The sequence below is a fragment of the Nyctereutes procyonoides genome, unplaced genomic scaffold (assembly GCF_905146905.1).
Source record: "Nyctereutes procyonoides isolate TBG_1078 unplaced genomic scaffold, NYPRO_anot_genome, whole genome shotgun sequence".
NCBI classification, from domain to species: domain Eukaryota; kingdom Metazoa; phylum Chordata; class Mammalia; order Carnivora; family Canidae; genus Nyctereutes; species Nyctereutes procyonoides.
Window position 1 is genome coordinate 14,792,586 of NW_026575155.1, and position 25,076 is coordinate 14,817,661.

A 25,076-nucleotide genomic window follows, 5' to 3' on the forward strand; every position below is an offset into this window, starting at 1 on the left:
TAGATTTTTATAAGCAAAAAAAAAAAAAAAATTAAAAATATACGCGGTAGCGGCAGCCTGGGTGGCTCAGTGGTTTAGCGCCGCCTTCAGCCCAGGGTGTGATCCTGGAGACCCGGGATCAAGCCTCACGTCGGGCTCCCTGCGTGGAGCCTGCTTCTCCCTCTGCCTGTGTCTGTGCCTCTCTGTGTCTCTCATGTATAAAAAAAAAATAAAATCTTTTAATAAACAAACAAACAAATAAATAAAATAAAAAATAATGATACACGCGGGACACAATAGGTCGTTTCCATCTATATAATTTTCAGCCCACTGCGGTTTCCGAAGATGTGGGGATAATTCAGAGAACATATCAAATATTAAAACATTTAGGAAATTACACAGCCTGAACAAAAATAGCATTATAAAGTGAGTTCGCTTAAGGACCTGTACGACCAAGGCAAGTAATTACACCAGGAATAAAACCAGACCATATTCCCGATAAAAATCACAAAGCGTTTTAGAGAGAGCTGTTGCCGAACAGAGGAATATCAAGTTTCTGCCACAGAATCCGTCTGTAGGAGAGCATCTTGTAGAATGAGGGGTCACCCCTGCCCTGGCAGGAGGCCGAGCAAGCCCCCGGGGACGACAATGAGCCAGGTGCCAGGTGCGCTCAGGCTGGAAGGGTACTAGGGTGTGGGGCTGGCGGGTGGCCAGCAGGTGGCCAGTGTGCCTGGCCAGAGCCAAGTCATCATGAGGCGAAGCCTAAGACAGAAGGGACCCCCCGGGGAACACTGCCGGCTGTCACTTGGGTAGGAAAAGAACATTCTTTAATTCTCTGGTGGATTTATCAGAATCTAAAATAAAAGACCAAGTGGAAAGATGATCCAAATAGTTCTTTTGTCGGGCCTGCCATTCCTCCAAGTTCAGGCTAGGACATCTGCCCCCTTCCTCTTTCTCATCCCCAGCTAACTCCGTCCTCCCCGCCCCCAACGGCCCCGCGGCCAGAGCCTCTGCACCCCGGGCCCATCTGCACACCCACCACCCCCGGGAAGACCTGACCCAGATGCTGCGGGCCCCCAGCATGGTGGGGGGGGGCAGGGTCCGTTTCCAGCATCCACCGTGGGATGCCTCACTGGCACAGGAGAAAAAGTGTCGCCTTCTCTGCACACCGGCAGACACTGCACCACGCTGGCCTCACCCGTCCTGGCAAGGGCGCTCGCAGAAGCCTGAGCTACGTGCATGCGTTTACATATCTTCATGTTATTGCCTTTCCCGAGTTCACAAAAGGTTGGAACAAAAAAAAAAAATGTTTGTATAAGAAATGTCGTCTATTCATTTTAAAAATAAATGCTCCATAAACAACCCTTTCTGGAGGAACATATTTTCGTGCCAGACGAGCTACAAACACAAACGACAGGACACGGAGAACGTTCGCTGTCCAAGGCTTGGCTGCGCAGGCCCGAGTGAAGCAGCGGAGGATGACCCCTTTAGTTCTGGTTCGTCTTCGGAACCTTCCCTGCTGAGCTACTTAATTTTTACCAATAAAATCCCACGGCTTCAAAAAAAAAAAAAAAAGTCCCACGGCTTCAGCAGTGTTCTTGAGCAAGGAGGAGTTGGTTGTCCTTTATATCGAGCTCCACAAAAAGCTTCCCTCCTACCCCACCCCTGGAATGTGCAGTTAGACTAAGCACTTGACTAAGAGCAAATAAACAAACAAGCAGATTTTGACTTAAAAGACTTTAAAACTTGTAGAACCCGAGACTCCCGAAGGTCACAACTCCCGTTCAAGTCACATCGAGAAAGTCTAAGTGCAACAGTAAAAACGGAGCATCTATGGGTCCCAATGTCCTCTCCCCGAGACCCGCTGGAGGGTCTTCCCGGCCCTAGGGGTCCCGACCCCCTACATAAAGCCTGTCACACAGACCACCTGTTCCTTGGTCTCCTGCAGCACTCCAGGAAAGGTTAACTACCACCTGCCCTAACGTTACAGCACGGCCCAATGAAACCCTGCCAAGGCTGTTGCTGGGAGCCCCACTGGAGGGATGACAACTGGGGGCCCAATCCTCGTCCAGGCTGGCCCCCGCCCTGGCCACCCTGGGAATAATAATGCTTCATCTGCCAAATGGACAAGAACAAAATGGAAAGGCTTTAAAAATAAGTAATCTTCTTTTAGTGCATTAAGGTGTTATCCACGAGGGAGATTAAATTCTCTCAACCCTGGTAAATGGTGGCGAGCCGTCACCACCACACAGGGGACCCCCTCCTAGGGCAGCAGAGGCACCCGATGCAAGGCTCAGCAGACCCTTTCCGCTGGCCCGCCTTCCCAAGGGGCTGACATCGGCCTAAGTACGATGAACGGATAGAGACCCTGACCTTGACCCAGAGTCACCCCCTTTCCAAAACACACCTGTTTATGAGGGTCCCTTCCGAGGTTTTCCAGTGAGCTCCTCAGAGCATCCCGATCACACTGAGCTGGTGAAGTAGGGGCTATTCAATCCTCAGTGCTCGGGCTCCCTGCTGATCTACTCTGATACCGAGGCCGGATTTTTAAAGTTAAGCAGAAACAAGATCTAGTATCTGCAGTAGGACTGAGCACTTCTCTGAGAACAGACGTGAATGTGTGGCCCCAGGGCAGGACCCCACAAAGCCAGCATCTGGGAGCATAAGAAAGGGCTCCCATGAAGACAGCCAGCCATGAACCCACCTGCTTTATGCACTTTCTTCCAAAGTGAGCAGACAAGTCTGCAGCTACATAACCCATTTCAAAATCGTGCCAACAGAAAGCTGAACTGTGCGTATTCCAGATAAATCCCCCTCCTCTCTACAGAAGACAGCGTTTACGGAGAATGGACTTCATGGAGTGAGGGCCCCTAAGGTGGAGACCTGGCCCACACCCTCGGATCAAGAGAGAAGGCCAGGAGGGAAGCATCATGGGAATGCGAAGACAAGCACCCGTCACCGTCACCATAACCTGCGCAGGCAGATCAGTGAAGGGTGGGGGAGGCCTCATTCACCTTCCTGTGCTTTCTCCAGCTTCAAGACCAAAGCTCAAATAGTCACATATTTATGCAAATAGGTCTTATCTTGAAACAGTTTTCCTTTGTTTAGACCTGGGGGCAAAGAAGGCCAGGCCTAGGGAGTCCTGAATTTCGCTAATGGTCGCCAGGGAAAGGCCTGTAATATCTTGAAATCTCACTGCATTTCCACGTTCCTTTTCGAGCCAGCTTCTCATATGGCTGCCTCAGCTCCTTCTCCTCTTGGAACACTCCAGAGACCTGGAAATAATTTAATTACTCCTGTCCCCAAAAGAACTAGGAACGCAGCCATGAAAATGCATCTAAAGGGCTGATGTCACTGAATCGCTCTCCCCGTAACCAAGCTTTATAACAATCCTGGAGAAAGAAGTCCAAAATGAAAGGGCAGTAAAGCCCCCTTCTTCAAAGCTCCCAACGCTGCTATCTAGACTCAGCCTCTGTAAATATTCTTGCAGACAGCGCCAAGCTGATGTAAACGATTGTGTCTACTCTGGAGTAGAGGCTCAGTTTTTTTAAGATTGTATTTATTGTCTGTGTAGAGGGCATGAGCAGGGGGAGGGGCAGATGGAGAGAGAGAATCTCCAGCAGACTCCGTGATGAGCACGGAGCCTGACGTGGGGCTCAGTCTCATGACCCTGAGATCATGACCTGAGCCAGAATCAAGAGTCGGAAGCTTAACCGACTGAGCCACTCGGGCGCCCCGAGACTCAGTTTAAAAGGTAAAATCCATTACACCTAATTATGATCAGAACATCTATGAAGTTAATCCTGTTTGCACAGGGAAAGATGAAAAATACGGGAAACAAGGTGGGTCGATGCTCTACTTTATCGCATCGAGAGGTTTGCCGTGGACCACACGGGCTCTGACGTTCCATTCCAGCAACACCCCCCAGCCATCCTCTTTCCAGGACATTTTAAAATGAACAATAAGGGGCACCCGGGTGGCTCAGCGGTTGAGCATCTGCCTTTGGCTCTGGTCATGACCCCGGGGTCCTGGGATCGAGTCCTGCATCGGGCTCCCCAGAGGGAGCCTGCTTCTCCCTCTGCCTGTGTGTGTGTGTGTGCGTGTGTCTTTCTCTCTCTCTCTCATCAATAAATAAAATCTTCTTTAAAAATGTAAAATAAAAAAATAAAATGAACAATAAGGCTTCCCAGTACTATCACCCTCCCAGGAGTATGGTTATCAGGGAATGTGGATTACTGAGGACACTCCTTGGCTTAAAAATCTGTTTGTGAACATGCCATTCTCTTTCATCAACTCCATGTATGAAAAGACATACACATGCCATTCCCTCTGGAATGAAGGCAGGAGGGAACTGGGTGTTTCCCTGTTAGTGCTCCCCGTCTGGGGCTGGGTCACTGTCACGCCAACACACAGACAAAACTCCAGCTTGTCTGTGGGTCCTCTACCCTGTCTTCTCCAGGCGAAGTCAGGCTGCACCCCGGGGATGACTCAGCCCCAGAACTCAGCACAGCAACCCAAACAGGTGGAGTTCCAGGGAGGCACGGCTCCCATCCCACGGTGGCATCCACGCTGGGTCTCAGAGGGCAGGGCGCCTCCAATGAGACATCTCCATAGCTGTCTTCGGAAAGACCAGGGACAAAACAATTTCACAACCTGTTAGCATTTTAGCATAAATACCAGGCTAATGTGACACCTGGAATTTCAAGTCATGCAAAGCAAAAAAAAAAAAAAAAATCAACCATACTTCCTATTTGCCAGACAACCCAGAATCAAGCCACCTCTGCAAACCAGTGCGTGGGGGGGGGGGGGACCCCCGAGGTCTGGACAGAGCACAGGGGATGCCAGACACTCACAGGCTGTTAACCAGCCTTAGTTAGAAAAAAAAAAAAAAGATACAGTACACGTTGCACACCCAGTATCAGCGGCGGGGTTCGCGGATTCTGGGGGAGATTCCATGCAATCACATCGGAGTTTGGTTGGTTGCTGTGGTTCTACAGAAGCAAAGGTGGGTTCATGTCTCTGGTGCTCGGTCCTCTTCCCCTATTGTGTTTTTCACCGTCAGGCGGAGGTGGGAGGGAGCACAGGCGATACAATGGTAGAAATGTGACGAGGCATCGCAGTGCTGATGATGGTGTCACAGGGGTCAGCTTGTCTCCGGAGGCCGACTGGGTTCCACTCTAGCCTCTACCACTTGGTAGCTTCTAGCCACCTGGGCCAATGACCGAGCCTCTGTTCACCTCCGTTTCTTCCTCTGTACAATGGGCGTGATACTGGTTCCAGCAGAGGAGTATGAGCAGCAGCGACAAGAAAGGGACAGGGCCCGTGGCTGCTCGCACCTGACAGCCTCAGGACCCGTGTCCCCGGCGGGCCCTCGTTGTCCCCACCAGGCGGCCAGGGAGGGAAGCACCCTCTGCAGACGCCCAACCTTCGGCTCAGAGACAGACGGAAGTGCCCAAACAAGCCCAGATCCAGCCAGCGTCTCCCTGGCCTCCGAGCTGGGCCTTTCTCCGCGCTGGGTGGGTTATTACGTCTATGTAAACCCGTAACCTAAGGACGATCATTATACCATTGGAAGCCTCTACTTATTTACGAATGGCACAGCAGACAGAGATAATGAATGCTTTTCCCAGGACACCTGGCCTCACCCCAAGAAAGCCAACATCACTCCTAGTCTCCAAAGACTGCTTCCAGCGCCAAGTGGGACCCTTGTTCTCCGCAGCAAGCCTTCGCAATAAACACCGTGTCGCCCAGAGAGACACACCGCGCTCCCTAAGGGACAGGCACGCGTGGCTTTCTCGGTGGGTGCCTGTCGCGGCACGACTCCCAAACCCCGGTTCATCCCGCGTGAGTCCCCACATGGCCCTCGTACGACCTCCGGCCTCCACGGAATCGCTTCTGATGAGTCCACGGACATGCCGCGGAAGAGCCGTTGTGACATCCCGCGGGACAAGCGCTGGCTCGCAGGCCACTTGCGATGTAGAAATAAAGGTTTTCCTTTTCTGGGTCAGACAGACATTCTGGAGCTAACCTCTCCCAGGACGGGCGGAAAGAGAACGTAGGTAGAAACTCGTTGGCTCTTGTGTAAGAGGGTAATTACAGTCTGGGAGAAATAAATCTATTCAGAGCATGTTGAGACTGGACGAGAAGGCAGAGGGGCCCCTGGAGGAGAGTGTAAAGGTGATGCCTTCGGTGCAGAGTGCCCCGCCGGGACGGCCTGGGTCCTGCCTCCCGCCCACACCAGCTGCGCCCGCCTGCAGCGAGCCAAGTGATGGGGATGCTTCCAGTCACCGCCAGGAGAGATGCCCCCCCAAGGCCAGCACAGGCGCCCTGTGGGAAAACCCACGACCCACAACACCTGCAGGGCTTGCCGTCAGGGATAAACGTCTGGGTTTCTTCCCAGATAAATAAATAATAAATAAATAAAATCTAAAAAAACCCTGAACAATGGGGTCAGAGAGCTTCCGGGTCGGTGTGCACGAGGAGGTGCTGGGAGGGTGGCGTGCCCGCAGCTCAGGGCCCCTCCCCTACACCTCGCCTCTCTCCCCTCTGGCTCTTCTTGAGTTGTTTCCCATATTACGAGCCATTAATAGGAAGTAAACTGTTTTCCTGAGTTCCATGAGCAAACTCAAAGCTGAGGCAGGGTGGGGATCCCCTGACTGCGGCTGCTTGGCCATAAGTACAAGGGACTGGCATTTGAAGGGGGCAGTCGCATGGGGCTGCGCCCTTAGCCTGCGGGGCCTGGCTGACCCTAGGGGGTCAGTGAGAGGATGGAATTGAGTTACTGAGCACCCATGGGTGTCCAGAGAGTCGGTTATGGCGTGGAAGAGAAAGCCGACAGTGTCGGCATCAGAGCACGACAAGTCACGCTGCTCCGGCCAGCCAAGCGTGGGCAGGGCGTGCACTCGGCACCCATCACGGGCTCTGCGAGGCGCCCCATGCTGCTTCCGGCCATACAAGTCCTCATACCCCATGTAGGACACGGGGGCAGGAGGTGCCGATGAACCAGATCTCTGCCAAGGCGTGGCTTTGGCATATGGGAGTCTTCAGGCTCTGCAGTAAAAAGTCAAGGACGGGGCACCCAGGGGACAGGGCAGGCCCGGCTCTATCCCTTGGTGGCCCGCAGAGAGACTCACGACCCCACGGGAAGCAGGGGGTCCCAGAGGGAGAATGGGACCCTCGCTCCCATCCAGATGGCCAAAGACGGGATTACATACTCCAAGCCCGTGGTCCAGGCTGGACGTGTCCCTGTCACTGGCTCAGGTGCCATCCACACGTCCCTTGTCAGGGCTGAATCAGGGAGATGAGAAAGATACGGGCTGATCGTATGGAGTGAGCCGAGGAAGGGGAGGGTGACTCCCTGGAAACCACGCATCTGTATTTCTTTCCGACCTTGGTTTGCAGGCCCCATGTGGGTGGCATTATCGACTTCCCTCCTCGAGAACTCTGCGGAGCACAGAAAAAGCATGACGGGGTGGACGGAGGGTTCAAGATGCCTGAAACCCCGATGTGGGGGTAGAGGTTGGGGAGGGGGGTAGATCCTAAATGAAGGAGGGTGACTCGGTTGCTGGAAGCGTCCTGCCCGATGCAGCGGTCCGAGAACACGAGGGCCTGGAGCCGTAGGAGAGGCCGTGGCTTGTCCCCATCTTCCGCTGACGCACAGGTGTTAAGAAACCTCCCTCCGGGGACACGTTGCAGGAGAAACTCTGGCTCGATGCCTCCCCAGAACGGCGCCCTCAACCATGCCGTGGTCAGCCAAGATGCTGGGCCCACGGCCTCGGCGGCGACCTCCGCCCAAGTTCCCAGGAGCCCGACAGCAGGCAGATCCCATCAGGGAGGCCGCCCACTGTGGGGGGGTGCGCGGGCTGCGGGCTGGAAGGCCACCGTGGCACTCGGCCCCCCACCCGGACCCACTCGGGGAGGCCGGGGCATGACACCCGACTGGCCGTAGGCTTGCCCCAAGGACAGCTCAACCCACAGCCGTGACAAGGCCATGACGCGCTCCCGCGTCCTCATTTGGCCAAGAAAACCCAACACGTAAGAGTCAAGCACTCTGAAGAAACTCGTAAAATGAAACAAGATCCTGAGTGTGCATTGCCACTTACCTGCAGGAGGTAGGCAGCTTCCGAGAACACGCTGCGGGCAGCGGGCAGGGGAAGGAGGACGAGGGGGGCGGGCGGCTACGCTGCATTTAGCTTTCTAATGAGCATGCACCATTTCTGCGATGGTCTTAAAATAAACACAGTTAGGGGCACCTGGGTGGTTCCGCCGGTGGGACGCCCGGCTCTTGATTTCAGCTCAGGTCAGGATCTCAGGGTCGTGGGTTCGAGCCCCACATGGGGCTCTGCGCTCAGCACAGAGTCTGCTTGAGATTTTCTCTCTCCCCCCTCTGCCCCTCGACCCCACCCCCGTGCTCTTTCTCTCGCTCACTCATGCACGCACTCTCTCTCTCTCTCTCAAATAAATAAATTAATCTTTAAAATATAAGAAAGATCTTAAAAAGATAAATAAACACAGCTTCACCATCCCCTTTCTAAACTTGCTTTTCTGGCAACTAAACATCAAGGCCTCTAAAAATGGCCAAGTGCTAAGTCCGCCTCCCAGCTTCCCCTCTAGGCCTCGGGGCCAGCCCTGGGGGCTCCGCGCCTCCTCCCCAGGGGCACTGTCAAAGGGACTCAGTCCCCATCTGCCAGTAACAGAGAGGATGCCCGCGGCCCCCAGCCAGCTGCCCCCAGCACCCTCCCACCCACCCCCACCCCCCACCACCGCCCTGTTTCACAAAAGCACTGGGCACCTGCTCTCTGACCCAGCCCCTTCCAGCCCTCGTGGGCCATTCTGGTCTCGACATCCTGCGTCGCTGCCGTCGGCTTCCTCTCGTATCCCAATATCTTCTAAAGACTTCCCCACGCTCGTCACAGGGATAATATAGCAGGTGACTCCTCCGGCATTGGCAAGGGGGGACAGGAGCGTCCTCCGAGGCTGCCGGGGAGCAGCGCTCTGGTGACGGATCCTGGAATACCTGGTCATACCTGCCACCTGGCAGCCCTGGGTGCACCCCCGACCGACTCCCCTGCTCGTGCCTGAGGTCACGCAGCAAGTGGCACACCTGCCACCTGGCAGCCCCAGGTGCACCCCTGATCGACTCTCCTGCTCGCACCTGCAGAGTCAGGGAGGGGAGGCCACCACGCAAGTTCACTGCAGCTTCGCATTATGGTGGGAGAGAGCAGATGACTCCATTATCCGTCAGTGGAAGATGAAGAGAGAGGCCCTGGTCCACCCAGAGCCCTGAACTGTAGTGAAGCAAACGAAGCAGAGCCGCAACCTGTCCTCCAGTGGGGGCAGGAGCAGAATCCCGGGGCGGGGGTTGTGGGACTGACAATCCCTCCCCCTCCAGCAGGGCCCACACGCTGTGCCCCACTGTCTGCTCAACGGCACGCGTGAGACCTGGCAGTAAAACGTAGAAGCAAGGGCAAGCCTGGTATTTCAGAGGAAGTTTCTTAGGTTTTTTGTTTTTTTTTTTACAGATACTTTTCATTTATTTATTTTTTATTTATTTATTTATTTATTCATGATAGAGAGAGAGAGGGAGAGAGGCAGAGACACAGGCAGAGGGAGAAACAGGCTCCATCCATGCCAGGAGCCCGACATGGGACTTGATCCCAGGACTCTAGGACCACACCCTGGGCCAAAGGCAGGCACCAAAACACTGAGCCACCCAGGGATCCCCAATACTTTTCATTAAAAAAAAAAGTCTTGGGAAGCCCCAATGGCACAGCAGTTTAGCGCCGCCTGCAGCCCAGGGCGTGATCCTGGAGACCCTGGATTGAGTCCCACGTCGGGCTCCCTGCATGGAGCCTGCTTCTCCCTCTGCCTGTGTCTCTGCCTCTCTCTCTCTCTCTTTCTCTCTCTCTCTCTCTCTCTCTCTGTCTCTATGAATAAATAAATAAAATCTTTAAAAAAATTTAAAAATTTTTAAAAAATCTTTTAAATTATTTATGGAAAAATAAATAAATAAAAAATAAAATAAAATGAATTATTTATGGCATTTGACCAGTCTAATAAGTCATTTCAGCCCAGGAGCAACCCCTGACTATAAAATGAACTCTAATCCCAGGGTGGCGCAGCGGTTTGGCGCCTGCCTTTGGCCCAGGGTGTGATCCTGGAGTCCCGGGATCGAGTCCCACGTCAGGCTCCCTGCATGGAGCCTGCTTCTCCCTCCTCCTGTGTGTCTCTCTCTATATATCATGAATAAATAAAAAACATTTAAAAAAAAAAGAACTCTACGTAGTATCCAGATGGCTCAAATCTAGGTGTCATACGTACACATGTACAGATACATACACAAAAATGTAAGCATTTTATTGAGATGTGATTCACGTAGCATTTATTTTGCCCATTTAAACTGTACAGTTCGGGCCACCTGGGGGGCCTAGTCAGTGAAGCATCTGCCTTCGGCTCAGGTCATGATCCCAGGGTCCTGGGATCCAGTCCCACATCAAGCTCCCTGCTCAGTGGGGTGTCTGCTTCTCCCTCTCTCTGGCCCTCCTCCCTGCTTGTTCTCTCTCTCTCTGTCTCAAATAAATTAGTAAAATCTTTCTAAAAAAATAAACTGTAAAATTAAATGGTTTTTCCTTTAAGATTCATTTATTTATCTAAGAGAGAGAGAGAATGAGAGAGAACAGAGGGAGGGGCAGAGGGAAAGAATCTCCAGCAGACTCCCCGCTGAGCATGGAGACCGACGTGGGGCTCGAGTCCAGGACCCTGAGATCATGACCTGAGTCGAAATCAAGAGTCGGATGCTTAACCGACCCTCCGAGCCACCCAGGCGCCCCCAATTCAATGGCTTTTAACATATTTTGCAGACTTGTCCGACACCACCGCCATCACTTTGAGGCCATTATCATCACCCCACAAAGTCACCCTGCACCCAGGGGCAGTCACTCTGCATTCCACCACCCACCCCCAATGCCCGGCGACCCCGAACCTTCTTCCCATCTCTATGGATCCAGCCATCCTGGATAGGCCACATAAATGAAGCCATTTGAGACACGCCTTCTGTGACTAGCTGCTCCCACTCCACACTGTGTCTCCAAGGCCCGTGCATGTGGCAGGTACCAGAACCCCCTTCCTTTTTCAAGGCTAAATAATAGTCCACCGTGCAGCGCTACTATGTTTCATTTATCCATTTGTCAGTTGATAGATCACTCTTTTTTTTAAGGTCCTTAAGGTGTCCATATTTTCAATAATCTGAAAACCAAATAACTTCCCTCCCCCACTCCCACACCACCCCAGCTCTAAATTTGCTCCCTTGGCAGGGAAAGCTCCGTGGCGGGCGACCATGCTCCAGCTCACCTTTTCGCGGGCTGACCTGGCCACACTGGAGACTTGCTGCACCGCCAGCTCCAGGGGCTGCTGCAGCGGGTCCTCCTGGAAAGACAGGAGCAGCGGGCCCTGGAACAGAAGGAGAGGCACGATGAGGGCAGGTCAGCACGGGGCAGCCCTCCTCCACCGTCGTATACTCCCCACAAAGCTCTGCAAACCTGGGCACAGGTAACCTGACTCCTTCCAGTTAAATCTCCTAAACGGCAGCCGTGGGCAGCTATCGCTAAGTCCACGCGCCCGAGGACCTGCTCGCGGTAGAATGTGCTCGGCGCTGGCGTCAGTTACCAGAGCGGGATGGGGGGCAAGAAGCACAGTGACAAAGCCAGAGATGGGGCGATGGAGATGGCAAGGGGGGTTCTGAATGCTCACATGTTCAGGAAAGAGCAGGGTGCTGGGTGGCTCTGCAGGTCCAGCACACTATCTAGCCAAGGGTTCGAGGGCTCTGTCCTCCGCTTCCTTTGCCAAAAGCTGGTGCTCTCTCTGGTTTTAGAGAATCACCTCTCCCCGCCTCACATGGGGACACCCCTTCTCCTCTCCCACCACCCAAGTGGTGAGGGGGCAAGAACCCCCAGGGGCCAGCCACCTCTCCCGGGAATTTGAGATTCCTGAGCTAAAAATGAACCAGCCTGCTGGCCATGCCCAAGGAGCAGGTTCCCGATACCCTGCTTCTTGGACCTTTGGGGCTGCTGGGCTCCTGCCCTCTCTCCAGAGTCTCCCAGTTCAGCTCTGCCTTCAGCTCTGTGCCCCCACCCACACCCCACGAGTAAACTCTTCCATGGCTTGTCCACCGTGTGCATCTCGGTTCTTGCAACCAAAATTCTCCAAATGAGGGAGGTGCAATTAAATTAACAGGAACACCAGGCAACAAGGCTGATGTCTGATAAAAGAATAAATCAGGGCTAAAGCTGGGATAGTCAACCAAGCCTTGGCCTTTTTACTTTTATTCTAAGATTTTTTATTTTAGTTATTCATGGAGACCCAGAGAGAGGCAGAGACACAGGCAGAGGGAGAAGCAGGCTCTCTGTGGGGAGCCTGATGCAGGACTCGATCCCAGGACCCCAGGGTCACGCCCTGAGCCAGAGGCGGACACTCAACCGCTGAGCCACCCAGGGGCCCCTCAGCCTTTTTAAAAATAAGTTCTGGTGGGAGGCCAAACGCTTACGCCGACAACACAGCCCTGGGATAAAACCCTTCCTGATGCTGTAAGAAGTGCCTCACGGTCTTGTAAGCTCCGACTGGGCGGTCAAAAAACATATACTCAACCTCACAACTTCCCACCATATGTCATCTGTGTCAGACTCTCCACTGGAGTGAGCTGTTTGCAACCACGAGCCGCGATAGAGGGCAGAGGAATAAAATGGTACCAAATGGCACCAAAGTTCTTCTGGCAAGCGCGGCGCAAATGAGCGAGCAGTGAAGTTATCCTGGGACTATTTCTTAAGACCTTCAGATGACCACGAGTGAACCTAAAGACCCAGAACGTTCTCACTTAGGCGCTTCCAACCCCGCCCTGCTTTAGCAACATCGATCTCACCCCCTACAAGTCATCAGGGGAGAATGAGATCCTCTTCTCAACAGCGATGAAGTCACCCGGCTGCTCCGCAGACATTCTCCGCGGCTGGAGCCTGACTGGGGCCGGGTGAGGGCTGGGGTGGCCGGGCCGGCAGGCTGAGTGCATCCCGAGCCCGGCAGGGCTGGTCGTGGCCACCTATGCTACAGGTGCAGCACCCTGGGGCCCCGGGATCCGTGGATGCAGCCCACACCCTTCCAACCTCTGCCACCTTCTGGACTGAAACCCAGAAAAGATTCTGCTGGGAAATGTCATGTCAAGGGGCACGCTCACAAAGGAAACGAATTACTGAGTTAAAATAAAGACCCAGGGGTTCCCTTTCCCTTCCAAAGGGCCCAATCCTTGGGTTGCAGGAAGCCCAGTGTGCAGTGGGAGACGACCCCGAGCTCCCACACCACTCACGACTCTGGCCCTGTGCAGACGCCACCCCACTTGGGCTAGAGCAGGACTTTTCGTTCACGGGGAAGAAAGTGACACGCAGGAGTCCCCAGGAAAACAAGCAGGAAAGCGCGAGGAGGACTGGCCCCACGCGAGGTGAAAACACGCCACAGAACCTGCGCAGCTCAGGGGACGCCTGGGGGCCTCAGCGGTTGAGCATCTACCTTTGGCCCAGGTCATGATCCCGGAGTCCCGGGGTCGAGTCCCGCATCGGGCTCCCTGCATGGAGCCTGCTTCTCCCTCTGCCTGTGTCTCTGCCTCTCTCTCTCTGCGTCTCTCCGAATAAATAAATAAAATCTTCTAAAAGAACAAGGAAAAGAAACTGCGCAGCTCAAACTGTGGGGTGCAGGTGCGTGACGGCACCGATGGCCCAGTGCACCAGAACAGCGTGTCCAGAGCACCCCCGAACGCACGTAGAAACTTCGCGTATGACAAACATGGCATCCCAAATCATGGGTTAAAAAAAAAAAAAGGATTAAAAAAAAAAACAAAAAAATCAGGATGTGGGAGGAACCCCCAACGGAGTACACACGCTAACGAACGAAGCTAACCGCATTACCGATGGATGCCATCATCCCCCCCGCGCCCCAAAGGGGTGGGAAAACACAGATCTAGCCCAAGAAACTGTGGGGGGGGGCAACATCCTGACGGCACAGAGGCGTAACCTGGTCAGAACGTGTGTCTCTCACGGGGGTGCGGGTTAGTAACGCAGAGACCACTTATCTGTACACAAGAAGCGACCAAATAAGCAAATCTGTTAGAGGCAGGAAGGCCAGACGCCTCCCTCTGGGAGAGGACAGACACAGGCGAGAAAAGGAGTTGACACCGAGCTCCGCTGTCGAACTGGAAGTTGACGCATCAGCACAGACACACAGAGCGGTACAGAACCACGGACTCACACTCACTTCCTAGCTCTGCCCACTCGAGGGGTCTAGAAGCCAGGAGAGCCCAGCAGCAATGAGCACGTCCGATGCCCAGGCCTCGGCTTCTAAACCCTCCTCCAATAGAGGCATCATCGGCGCTGCTTGGAGAAGGGGCTGAACCCAGGGCTGGGAGAGCGGAAGATCAAAAAAAAAAAAATTACAAGATGATTCTAGAACAAACATGCCGTGAATCGTGAAGAATGGAAGCGCTACGTCGATATACGTTTGTGCGTCTCGATGGCAAAACGCAAGAGGCCAACACGAGAGCAGTTCGGGACACAGAGGCAGCAGCCACGGCGTCGGATTAGAAGCCGGAGGATAAAATAAAGATCCGTGAGGCCACACGGACGGACGCAAGCCACCGACTCCGTGGAGGAGAGGCGGCCGCTCGTTGTCGCAGGGGAACTGCAGGGAGTCCACGGAGACGAAGTGGGGGAGCAGAGAACCGTCACCGAGCAGCACAGACGCGCGGCCGATGCCGAACCGGGGAGCAGGAGGTCGAGGAGTAACAGCCTCGGAGCGGCTCCCCGAGGTTACCTGCCCAGCACCAAGAGGGTGACGACGGGGTGGCTCCCCGAGCTTGCCTGGCTCAGCACCAAGGGGGCGACGATGGGGTGGCTCCCCAAGGTTAACTGCTCAGCACCAAGAGGGTGATGACGGGGTGGCTCCCCGAGCTTGCCTGGCTCAGCACCAAGAGGGCGATGATGGGGTGGCTCCCCGAGGTTACCTGCCCAGCACCAAAGGGGCGATGACAGAAGAAGAGGCGCATGGTGCAGGGAAGAAACCCAGGCAGGAACCGCCCACGCCAAGGGATCAAGGCCAATGCCCCGGCGCTAAGTCCCCTGATGTCACAGACCCACGATCCAGGACATTTAATAGGGGCACATCACTTCCGGGGTTTGGCGAACCTCATCCCAGGCCCGCGAAAGCACCACATTGAGGGACGTTTGGCAAAAATAATAACCATCGATTCCCGGCCCCTCGCTCGGAGTTGTCAAGGTGGGGACAAACACCCCCTTGGGGACTGCGGAACCCTCACAGACTTTGCGAGGCGGGGGGAGAAGGCGTGGCTCAGTGCCATGTGGCACCTGACGGGATTCTGGGACAATGCGAGGATAATGAAAGGATGCGGTAGACGGGCTGCAATTCCAGTAGGGCCTCCAGTTCGGGGCTCTGTGCCAGCGGTAATTTCCTCCATGTCACGTTATCAGTATCACGGCACCAAGGAATTACGGTAACATGGTGCCAGTGTTAACTTCTGGGTTCTGATGGTGCAAGGTGGTTATGTAAGGCCGGGTGAGGAATAGATGGGAACTCTGAATTCTTTTTGCAACTTTTCTATGTATCTAAAAGCAGGAAAAAAATTAAAAGTTTTTTTTTAAGATTTTATTTATTTATTCATCACAGATACACAGAGTGAGAGAGAGGCAGAGACACAGGCAGAGGGAGAAGCAGGCTCCAGGCAGGGAGCCCGACGTGGGACTCGATCCTGGGTCTCTGGGATCATGCCCTGGGCTGAAGGCAGGCGCTAAACCACTGAGCCACCCAGGGATCCCAAGTTTTTTTGTTTTTTTTTTTTTTAAAGGGAGACTTTACAAGATAACAGCCCACCTTCGCTGGTATGTGCTAGACACCTCACACAGAACCGCACCCCACCCGGAGAGGATCTGCTTTCCAGGCTGAGCCCACCGCCGTCCGCTTTTACAGACGAGGCACAGAGAGGGCACTGGGCTGGCCCTGAGGTCACACAGCCCCAGAGCTGCCTTCCAGCTTCCTCCGAGCCGCTCAAGGAGCCCCCCCCCCCAAGCAACCCACGACCTGGCCGATGGGAATGGAAGTTAGCTTTGGCTGCCTTCTAGTTGACGTTAACACTACACCCACTCTTCCTTCTCCTCAATTCCTGTCTCTTTGGGAGAATGGGCGAGGGCAAAGAACAGCCGGAACTGGCGCCTATTCCCGGGTTTCATATTGACAATTTGCAAAGTCATCAGTGCGCCTCCTTTACTGTTGATTCTTCCGAAGTGAAAAACAAAGCACATTAAACAGCTTGTTTTGCCCGGGCTTGGCCGGCTCCCAAGCAGGGGAAGGCCTGCGTCCAGACCGGGTGAAGCACGTCGCCACGGTTCCTCCCCGGCCAGAGACAGGTTTCTGCTGGGGCCTGTCATTCATCGACCCCCACCCGCAGCCACCACCCGCTCCCAGCCAGCCCTGGAGCCAGCCTTGTGCAGGGCACCGAGGTGGCTGTGTCTGCACACACAAGGCTCCGGGCTGGCTCACCATCCCCGGAGCTCACAGGGTGCAGGGGACAAGAGCAGGTGGCCTGGGTGGGGGCGGGGACAGCATCCTCTCGGAAGGGGAGGATCGGATCGGGGACCTGAGCGTCCCCGAGACCTGCAGGTTCACACAAGTTCAAGAAGGAGAAAGGTTGATGAAGTGCTCAAGAGGAAAGCAACGACCCATGGGAGGGCCCCACACGGGAGAGAACCCCGGATGTCTGAGCAGCCCAACAGCGACGGGTTAGGTCCATGGCCCAGGCCCAAAGTCACCTTCACGGTCTCCCCAGCCCAGCTGGCCTCCTACGCTGTGGCCACAGACGCCGCTCAAGGAGTTCAGATTTTTGTGAGCGCCACTCAAAGCTCGTGGGGAAATCGGAAAGCTGTAAAGTCCTGTCGCTTTGTTTACTTTTTAAAATGTCAAAGCTCATATACGAGTCAGAGCTATTAATAACACGTTGTAAGTTCACGCGGCGGCGTCTTTTTTATTTTTTTAGATAACACAAAGACCACAAATTGTCCCACAGTCTCGGTCGTTTGCATGGAGAACATTCTTCCGGAAAAAAAAAAAGAAAAATCCTCAGCAAACGACTAAAGCAACAAACGGCTTGGGTGACCCTCCTAACTCAGGGCCCTCAGCCAAGCTGGGCGGGCCCGTTTCTAGACAAGTCCACAACACCAGCCACAGGACATGGCCCTCGCTCGGGAACCACTGCTCCCCACGTGTGGTCCAGCGGCGGCAACAGCAGCAGCCTTGGGAGGCAGGGCCACCCTGGCTTCGAGAGCCCCTGGGGGGGGGGGGTTGGGGGTGCGCACCACCACGGCTGGGGTCCCTGATGAGCGCCACAAACCACCCTGTGAACATTCACAGGCGCACAGGGGGTCTGGAGGGAGAACCTCTGCTGCTGCCTTTGGATAACGGGGTATTAGTTTCCAGTCTGGTGACTGAGCCGGCTTCCTGTGCTCCGTGACTGAACTGTCACCAGATCAACGGGAATCCGGTGTTGGCGGCACCAGAGAGGACACGTGTCGCCGGGGGGGGGGGGGGGGGGGGGGGGGCCTGACCGGCGGCTGGCGCAGGGACAGGTGTGCCTCTGCGGGCTCCTCACTGGGGAGAAGCGACCTGGGGAGCCTGTGGAAACCTACGGCGTCTGCACTGGGGGTGGGTGGGGGCACGCAGACTTTCTCGAAGCTCTCGGGGCAGCTCGGCTGTGCTCCCTAGGCACCTGGCATCTGTCAGACCAGCTGGCGCAGCAGCGAGCGCTTGCCCCCGTGTCCCCCCCAAGTCACCATCCTGCCTGATTTACAAATGCTTCTGGAGCGAGGGCTGGAATGCCAGGGGCCCATCTGCCACGGTCGCTGGTGGTCCAGGGTGCAAGGAGAGGGAGGCCGCAGGTTCCCCATCGGCCCTCGGCTGCCTAGAGATACAAGCCCCATGGTTAGGGCAGCAGGTGAAACAACATCGCCCTTTCACCCTTTGCATCTGTGCCTCAATTAAGGGAGCATTTGGGTCGCCAAGTCGAACTTGCTGCCCATGGCAGAATGTGACAACGGATGAGGGCGGACCACACGGACCCCTGCCCAGGAGCCAGGGCAGCCCGGGCAAGCCTCCGCAGCAGACAGGAGGTGCTCTGCTACCCGGGTTTAGGGTCCCTTCCAGTCTTTTTTTTTTTTTTTTTTTTAAGATTTCATCCATTCATTCATGAGAGACACACAGAGAGGCAGAGACACAGGCAGAGGGAGAAGCAGGCTCCCTGCGAGGACTCGATCCCAGGACCCCGGGACCATGCCCTGAGCCAAAGGCAGATGCTCAACCGCTGAGCCACCCAGGCGTCCCCCTCTTTCCAGGCTTAAAATTCAAAACTGGAGCAGAGCTTCAATTGGGAGGAGCTCCTGCCTCCATCCACAGGGAATCCCATCTGCGTGGAAGGTGCCAGGCTCGATTAACTCCCATCCAGCGCGTCCTCAAGCCCCAGGGACGGGTCGAGAAGTGGTCTCCCTCGGCAGGCAGGGGCGGAAGAGCGCCACTAAGCTGTTGCTCTCCAGAGGCCAGTGGGCTGGGAGTGTCAACCCTATTCGGGGATTAGTGGGAATGGAGCCGGAGGAGGACTCGGAGAAACTCCCGCAGGCAGGTCAGGACACCCACTCCGGCAACACCAGTTCCTGCTCCCCCAGGCTGCCGTCTATGCAGCAAGAGAGGTGGCCCGAGACAGGGCAGGGTATGACAAGTCACTTACCCAGATCCTATCTGTCTGCCAAGCCTGTCATTTGGATTCAAATCAAGCAACACTTACTTGCAGGCATCGGGGAGGGCAGAGGGACACCACACACACACACACACACACACAAAACCAATCCACCCCTGACAACACAATCACAACCAACCCACGTCTTCGCAAAACCACCAGAGAAGACTCTGCACAATTTCGTCTTGAGCTCGGTGCCTGTCACTTCCAGGCAGGAGCCTGGAAAAACTGACTTCTAAGGCTCTGTCTGCAGTGCATGGCCAGTAGCAGGTGGAGGACAGAGAGCAGACAAGCCGAATCTTGGCCTCCCAGAACACAGAGCCCCTCCAGCTCCCACGCAAAAATGCAGGTGATTTGGGCAAAACCCTCAGGGCTTTTTTTTTTTTTTTTTTGGTGTTCTCCGCTTTACCAGACTGGCCAAAGACAAATTCCAGAGCAGAGCGCTCCTCCTTTCTTCCTCAACACTCCAGGCACGTGGGTAATCTGGAAGCATCATATCCTATTTCCCGAAGCCAAACGAGAAACGTCAGGACACGAAGCAACACGATTTAAGCAGGACTATCCCAAATCTGCAGGAGGCAGGGTCAGGCCTCCGCACCAGAAGCTCCATCAGGAGGCCCACGGTGAGAAGTGAAGGGTTCTCATCATTCAGCCCACACGTGCTCAAATTCCAGGGAGACCTGGGACAAGGCTCCCACCTGTTCACACAACCAGCCCAAAGTAAACTCCACCACAGAGCCCAGGCCTGTGATGCCAGGTCAGTTAGGGGGTTAAAGACAACAGCTTCCTGGGGAAACAAATCTGTGTTTGCAGGCACTTGGGTGGCTCCGTGGTTGAGCATCTGCCTTCAGCCCAGGGAGTGACCCCGGGGTCCTGGGATCGAGTCCTGCATCAGGCTTCCCACAGGGAGCCTGCTTCTCCCTCTGCCTGTGTCCCTGCCTCTCTCTCTGGGTCTCTCATGAATAAATAAAATCTTTTTAAAAAAAATCTGTGTTTGCTCACACATGTGGCTTTAGGTCTCCCACAAGAGATGGGGTGGTTCCGGGGCACCTGGCTGGCTCAGTCAGTAGGGCATGTGATTTTTGATCTCAAGGTTGTGAGTTCAAGCCCCATGTCGGGTGCAGAGTCTGCTTAAGAGACAGGAGAGAGGAAGAGACAGGGCAGTTCCCCTGAATAGGACGAGTCCAGCTCGGGACAGCAGGGCACAGATTCTAGCCATCCAGACACACGGAGCCAACTGACCTTGAAGGCTTTTTTCATCTAAAAGGTACAGTATAATTTTTTCAATAGTTCAGAACATGGTCTTTTGAGTTGATGAATTTATACTCATCTACGCTCAAAGATTATTGTTTTTTTAAAAAGCCATGGCCAGGGATCCCTGGGTGGCTCAGCGGTTTAGCGCCTGCCTTTGGCCCAAGGCATGATCCTGGAGTCCCGGGATCGAGTCCCGCGTCGGGCTCCTGGCATGGAGCCTGCTTCTCCCTCCTCCTGTGTGTGTCTCTCTCTATCATAAATAAATAAATAAATCTTAAAAAAAAAAAAAAAAAAAAAAGCCATGGCCGTGTGAGTCAGGGCCATGGCGCAAAGACCAGCCAGCGGGCCCCGCTGTGGAAATATTTTAGAGGGTGAGCGATCCAGACCCGAAGCCCTCACTATTTTTAAAGCGAATGGCCACAGGCTTCCCAAGCAGGTGTAGGAACGCGAAAGCACGGGTAATGAATGAGCAGAGGCTGGGAGGCACTTCCCCAAACACACCAGGCCCTAATTCCTCTTCGGGAAAGCCTCGAAATAGTAGACGGCAGCAGCCTGTCGGGGAAACGAAGACGCCTTAAAAGTAAAAATAAGTCAGCAAGGAAATAACCACGGGGGAAACACCACCTCTGGAGAGCCTGGCCCAGAGCGAAGCAGTAAGCCCCGAGCTTTGAGGCGGGAGGGAGCCGAGTTCAACTCCCGGCTCTGCTCCCCACAGGCCGTGTGACCTTGGGCAGGTCACCTCACCTGTGCGGGCCTCAGTTTCCCCGCCTGTAAAATGCGGGCGACACGACCGTCCCAGGAGCCGTGAGGGTCTAAAGAAGAGATACAGGCACTGCAAGTTCCCCAGGACCATGTCTGGCAAGTGGCTGGCCCTCAACACGCGGCCAACTCCCTCTGCAAGCCAAAGGGCGCTAACCTTTTGGAAACCTCTTGGACACCTCTTGGACACCTTTTGGAAAGACGTGCTCGGAAAAAAGAAATTCATGTCTGCAGACGGAGTCATATTTGGGTCACAGTTATTCATCTGCCAGGTGCGAAAGCAGTGAGCATCCAGCGGGTGCCGGAGCCCACCTGGGACTCCAAGGAAGGGCAGGGGGCCCCTCTGGAGAGTCCCTCCAGGGTGGGCGCGCGCTCGGGGCAGGGGGCGGGGGGGGGGCGCCCAGCCTGGCGCACCTGACCGGTGGGGACTCACGCCCCAGGGCTTTGTCTCGGCTCCCCATCAGGGTCCCCCCCGCCCCCACCCCCGCCCCGCGCTCCTGGGTCTGCCTCCTAACTTTCAGGAATGCTCTGCCGCGGGGGAGGCTGGCTTCCTCCGGTGCGGGGCCGCGGCGGGGCTTCGGGGGACGCGCGCCGCGCCACCGCCCGCGCAGACACTCACCCCTTTCCGTCTGGCCTCATCATTCAGGGCGGTCACCCAGGCGGCCTGCCACTGGCTCCTCCAGCTGTGCAGCGTCAGGATCCAGGCGAGCAGCGCGTCGCCCTCGGGGCGCCGGCCCTCGCCAGGCTCTGCAGCCCGCCGCGGGGCCCGGGGTCGCGCCCTGGCCCGCGCCCACTGCGCCAGGTACAGGCCCACGGTGCCCAGGGCCGCGACGAAGAGCGACACCAAGACCAGCCACTGGACCTCACCGAGCCACGAGCTCAGGCGGGACATGGCGATGGCGCATCGCCCGCGCGCCTCGCCCCAAGTTGCCAGGGCGGCCCCGGCCGGGGCGCAGAGCCCGCGGGCGGCGAGCTCAGGGCATGAGCGCGCGGCCGGCGGGGCTCGCGGGGGGCGTGGAGGGGGCGCGGCGGGGCCCCCGGGGCGGGGTGGGGGCCGAGCGGGAGGAGCCGCGCGGCTCGGGATGCGCCCCGGCCCCGCACACCTGGGAAATGGGGCCGCGGCGCTCGGCGGGCCCGCCCGGCGTCTGGGCAGGTCCCGGGCCGCGGAGGGCGCGCTTCCTCCTCCGCGCGCCGCCCCGGGCGTCCCGCCCGCGGCCCAGCAGTGGCCGGAGGAGGCTCGGGCCGGGGCGGGCCGGGGGCGGGGCCTGCGGGGCCAGCACCGCCCCTGCGCCCGGGGCCCCCTCCCCCCGCCCGGCCCCTTAAAGGCCCCGCGGCCCCGCGCGCGCCTCCCCGCCCCCCTCTCCGCGCCCCTCCACGTGCGCGCGCGCCGCTCGGGCCTCGGGTGACGGTGACCGGGGCCGCGGGGCGGGGGGGGCGGGGCTTTCCGCTTAGCCCGACCCCAGGGCTGCGCTGGGCCGGGCGGGCTGGGCTCCCGCGCGCGCATGGGGGGGCGCGCCTGGGCGCGCGCGCAAGGGTGGTTTCTAGGAGCACCCTCTGCCCCGCGGCCAGACACTGCCTGCTTTTCACACACTTGGAAAGTCCCTAGGAACCCACAACTCGCACCCCGAAGTCTGCGGGGCCTGGAGCCTCGCCCCTGGGCTGCACGCCCACGCCCAACGTGGGGGGGGCTCCGGGAAACGCCCCAACTTGGCAGGGGAGTGTGCAAGGGTGCGTGCGCGACCTGCCCCTGCGCTCCTCGCCGCCGTGCACGCTCAGCCCCCAATGGTAGGAACGGCCGCGGAACGCTAGCCCGGGAGCCTCCCAGGCCAGATGACAGGCCTGAGTCACAACCTAGTGAAGCGCAGGTATGTTCCGCAGCTCCCAGGACGAGGAGGACCTGACCTTGAGTTGGGTTGGGTGCGCCCAAGCGCTCGGCCTCGGCCTCCTCTCACCTGGCGTTCCCCGGGGCTCCAGCCCGCCTGGCGACATCAGTGGGGGTTCTGGCTCTGCTGTGGCAGCGGGGGGGGGGGGGGGTCGTCCCTTGTCCCCCCTCGACCCCTCCCTGCCACGGTGCTGGCAGAGAGAAGCCTTAGAAGCTGGCCCCAGTGGGGGAGTTTGCTAAGGACGCCCGCTGGTTTGGCAGATCCAGGATTGGGAACCTCCATCCGGTTCGCAGGCTAATGCCACTTTTGACACTTATTAGGCAAAAGCCCCGGAAACAGTAGAGCAAAGAGAAACACAGATGGTGGGATGCACCTGCGCTGGATACCAAGTGTTAAAGACAGGGGTGAGGTGCCTCCTGGAAGGGGGGAGGTCAGTACAAGGGCATGTGAGGAAGCATGCCTGTGTGTGTATTCCCAAGCCAGAGAGGGCAAGGGGGTGTGAGAGCTGGAGGCAGTCAGGAGGCGAGCAGAAGCTGCACCTGGAGCCCCCAAATTATGCATCGTGGATCATGCCATGGAAAGGGAGAGGCAACAAGCTGTTCTAAACACAGAGTGAACAAATGGGATTTTACAAATATCACTCCCAGCAGACGGTGGAGACCAGGTCGGAAGGAAGTAGAAGGGGGCAGAGAGGCCAGCTAGAAGGTGACCCCGAGGACGCAAGAAAAGGGGTTTAAACTAGGCCTAGCGCCCGCACAGGAGATACTTCTTGCTTAGAGGTTGGAGGTCAGGGAGAGAGGAAGGCGAGTCCCAAGTGGTGGGCAGGGAGTGGCAGGACAAAGGAGTTTATACCCAAGGGGCCTGACTTTCTTTGAAAAAGAGGAAGGGATTAGGAGGCCAGCCAGTCTGAGAGCCCTTGTGGGAAACCGAACAGGAAGCTGGCAGGGAGTGCCCAGGTGAGCTGGATCAGGGTTGGGGGGGGCGAGGGGGAATGAGGCTATAAGGCTCCCTTGGCAGGTCTGAGATTAGAAAGTGGAAGCAGGGGGATCCCTGGGTGGCTCAGCGGTTTAGCACCTGCCTTCAGCCCAGGACGTGATCCTGGAGACCCCGGATTGAGTCCCACGTCGGGCTCCCTGCATGGAGCCTGCTTCTCCCTCTGCCTGTGTCTCTGCCCCCCCCCCTCTCTCATTCTATGTCTCTCATGAATAATAATAAATAAATAAAATCTTAAAAAAAAAAAGAAAGTGGAAGCAGAATGATCCTCTGAGCTTTCTGCGAGCTGCCTGGCCATTCAACACTAGCTCCCCATTCTGCCCACAGGCTCCTGGGGGGGTGAGGGGAAGAGCTCTCCTGCTTCTCAGAAATCTCTTCTTATTTGGAGGAAACGCCTGATTCTTGTCGGCTCTGCAGCCAGAACCCTGCAGCTGAGTAACTCGAGTACCGCTGCCCCCTTGCCAGCATGACAGGGATAGCTAGATGCCTGGAGCTCCCCATCGCCTCATTCCAGCGAGGTGACACATGTGCTCGAGCGCGCTGGCTGTGGCCCTGCGTCGGTGGTCACCAGATAGCCCGTCCCGTGTGACTGGTGGAACCAGTCTCATTCCTCCAGCGCCGTGTCTCCGAGGCACACTCCCCCACTGTCTCAGTTAGAGGCTTGTAACCAACTGTAAAGTAAGCACCTCCCCTGGCTTGGAATTCGTCACGCTGCTGTAAGTGCTTACAAAGGGAATGTAAACTGAATTACTTCTGCGGAGAAGCAAAATGAGGGAAAACAAGGCATGGCCCTGGGCTCATAGGAAAAGGCGGGAGGGCCAGAACGTGTGATGCAAACTGGAACATCGGGGCGCCCAGGTGGCTCAGCGGTTTAGCGCCGCCTTCAGCCCAGGGCGTGACCCTGGAGTCCCAGGATCGAGTCCCCCTTCGGGCTCCCCGCAGGGAGCCTGCTTCTCCCTCTGTCTGTGTCTCTGCCTCTCTCTCTCTCTGGGTCTCTCATGAATAAATAAATAAAATCTTTTTTAAAGAAAAGAAACTGAAACATCTTGTGAATCTAGGAAAAGACCAGGCTCCTTCTGCTTCTGCTCCCAGCCACTGCTCCTTAGGCCCAGGCCCGTTCATCCCCGGCTCGGAGGACCTGGGTCCTTCACCTCCCCAGCTGGTGACACTCCCTGCTCCCAGCACAGGGCCCCCTCCTGCACCCCAAATCCCTTCTGCCCAGGGAGCCAGACCGCTGCTCTGCACAGAAAGGACTCTCCTGGCCACCAAACCGTCGAAGATATGGTGGGTTCCAACACGCTCACCTCACGGCAGCTGCTTGCTGTTTTTAACCACTCCCAAAAGGGAACCACGCTGCTTTGAATTGAGCTTCTGTGAGC

General features: G+C 56.3%; 1 protein-coding gene across 1 annotated transcript in view; it reads right to left on the reverse strand.

Moving 5' to 3' along the window:
* C2CD2 (C2 calcium dependent domain containing 2) overlaps window positions 1-25,076 on the reverse strand; it is a 62,720-nt gene that overhangs the window by 35,714 nt on the left and 1,930 nt on the right. Inside the window, exons 2-3 of the mRNA XM_055313373.1 lie at window positions 21,441-22,086; window positions 11,329-11,427 (exon numbers count right to left, since the gene is read on the reverse strand). Coding sequence (XP_055169348.1) covers window positions 11,329-11,427; window positions 21,441-22,086 — 745 coding nt within the window. The remainder of the gene's footprint in view (window positions 1-11,328; window positions 11,428-21,440; window positions 22,087-25,076) is intronic.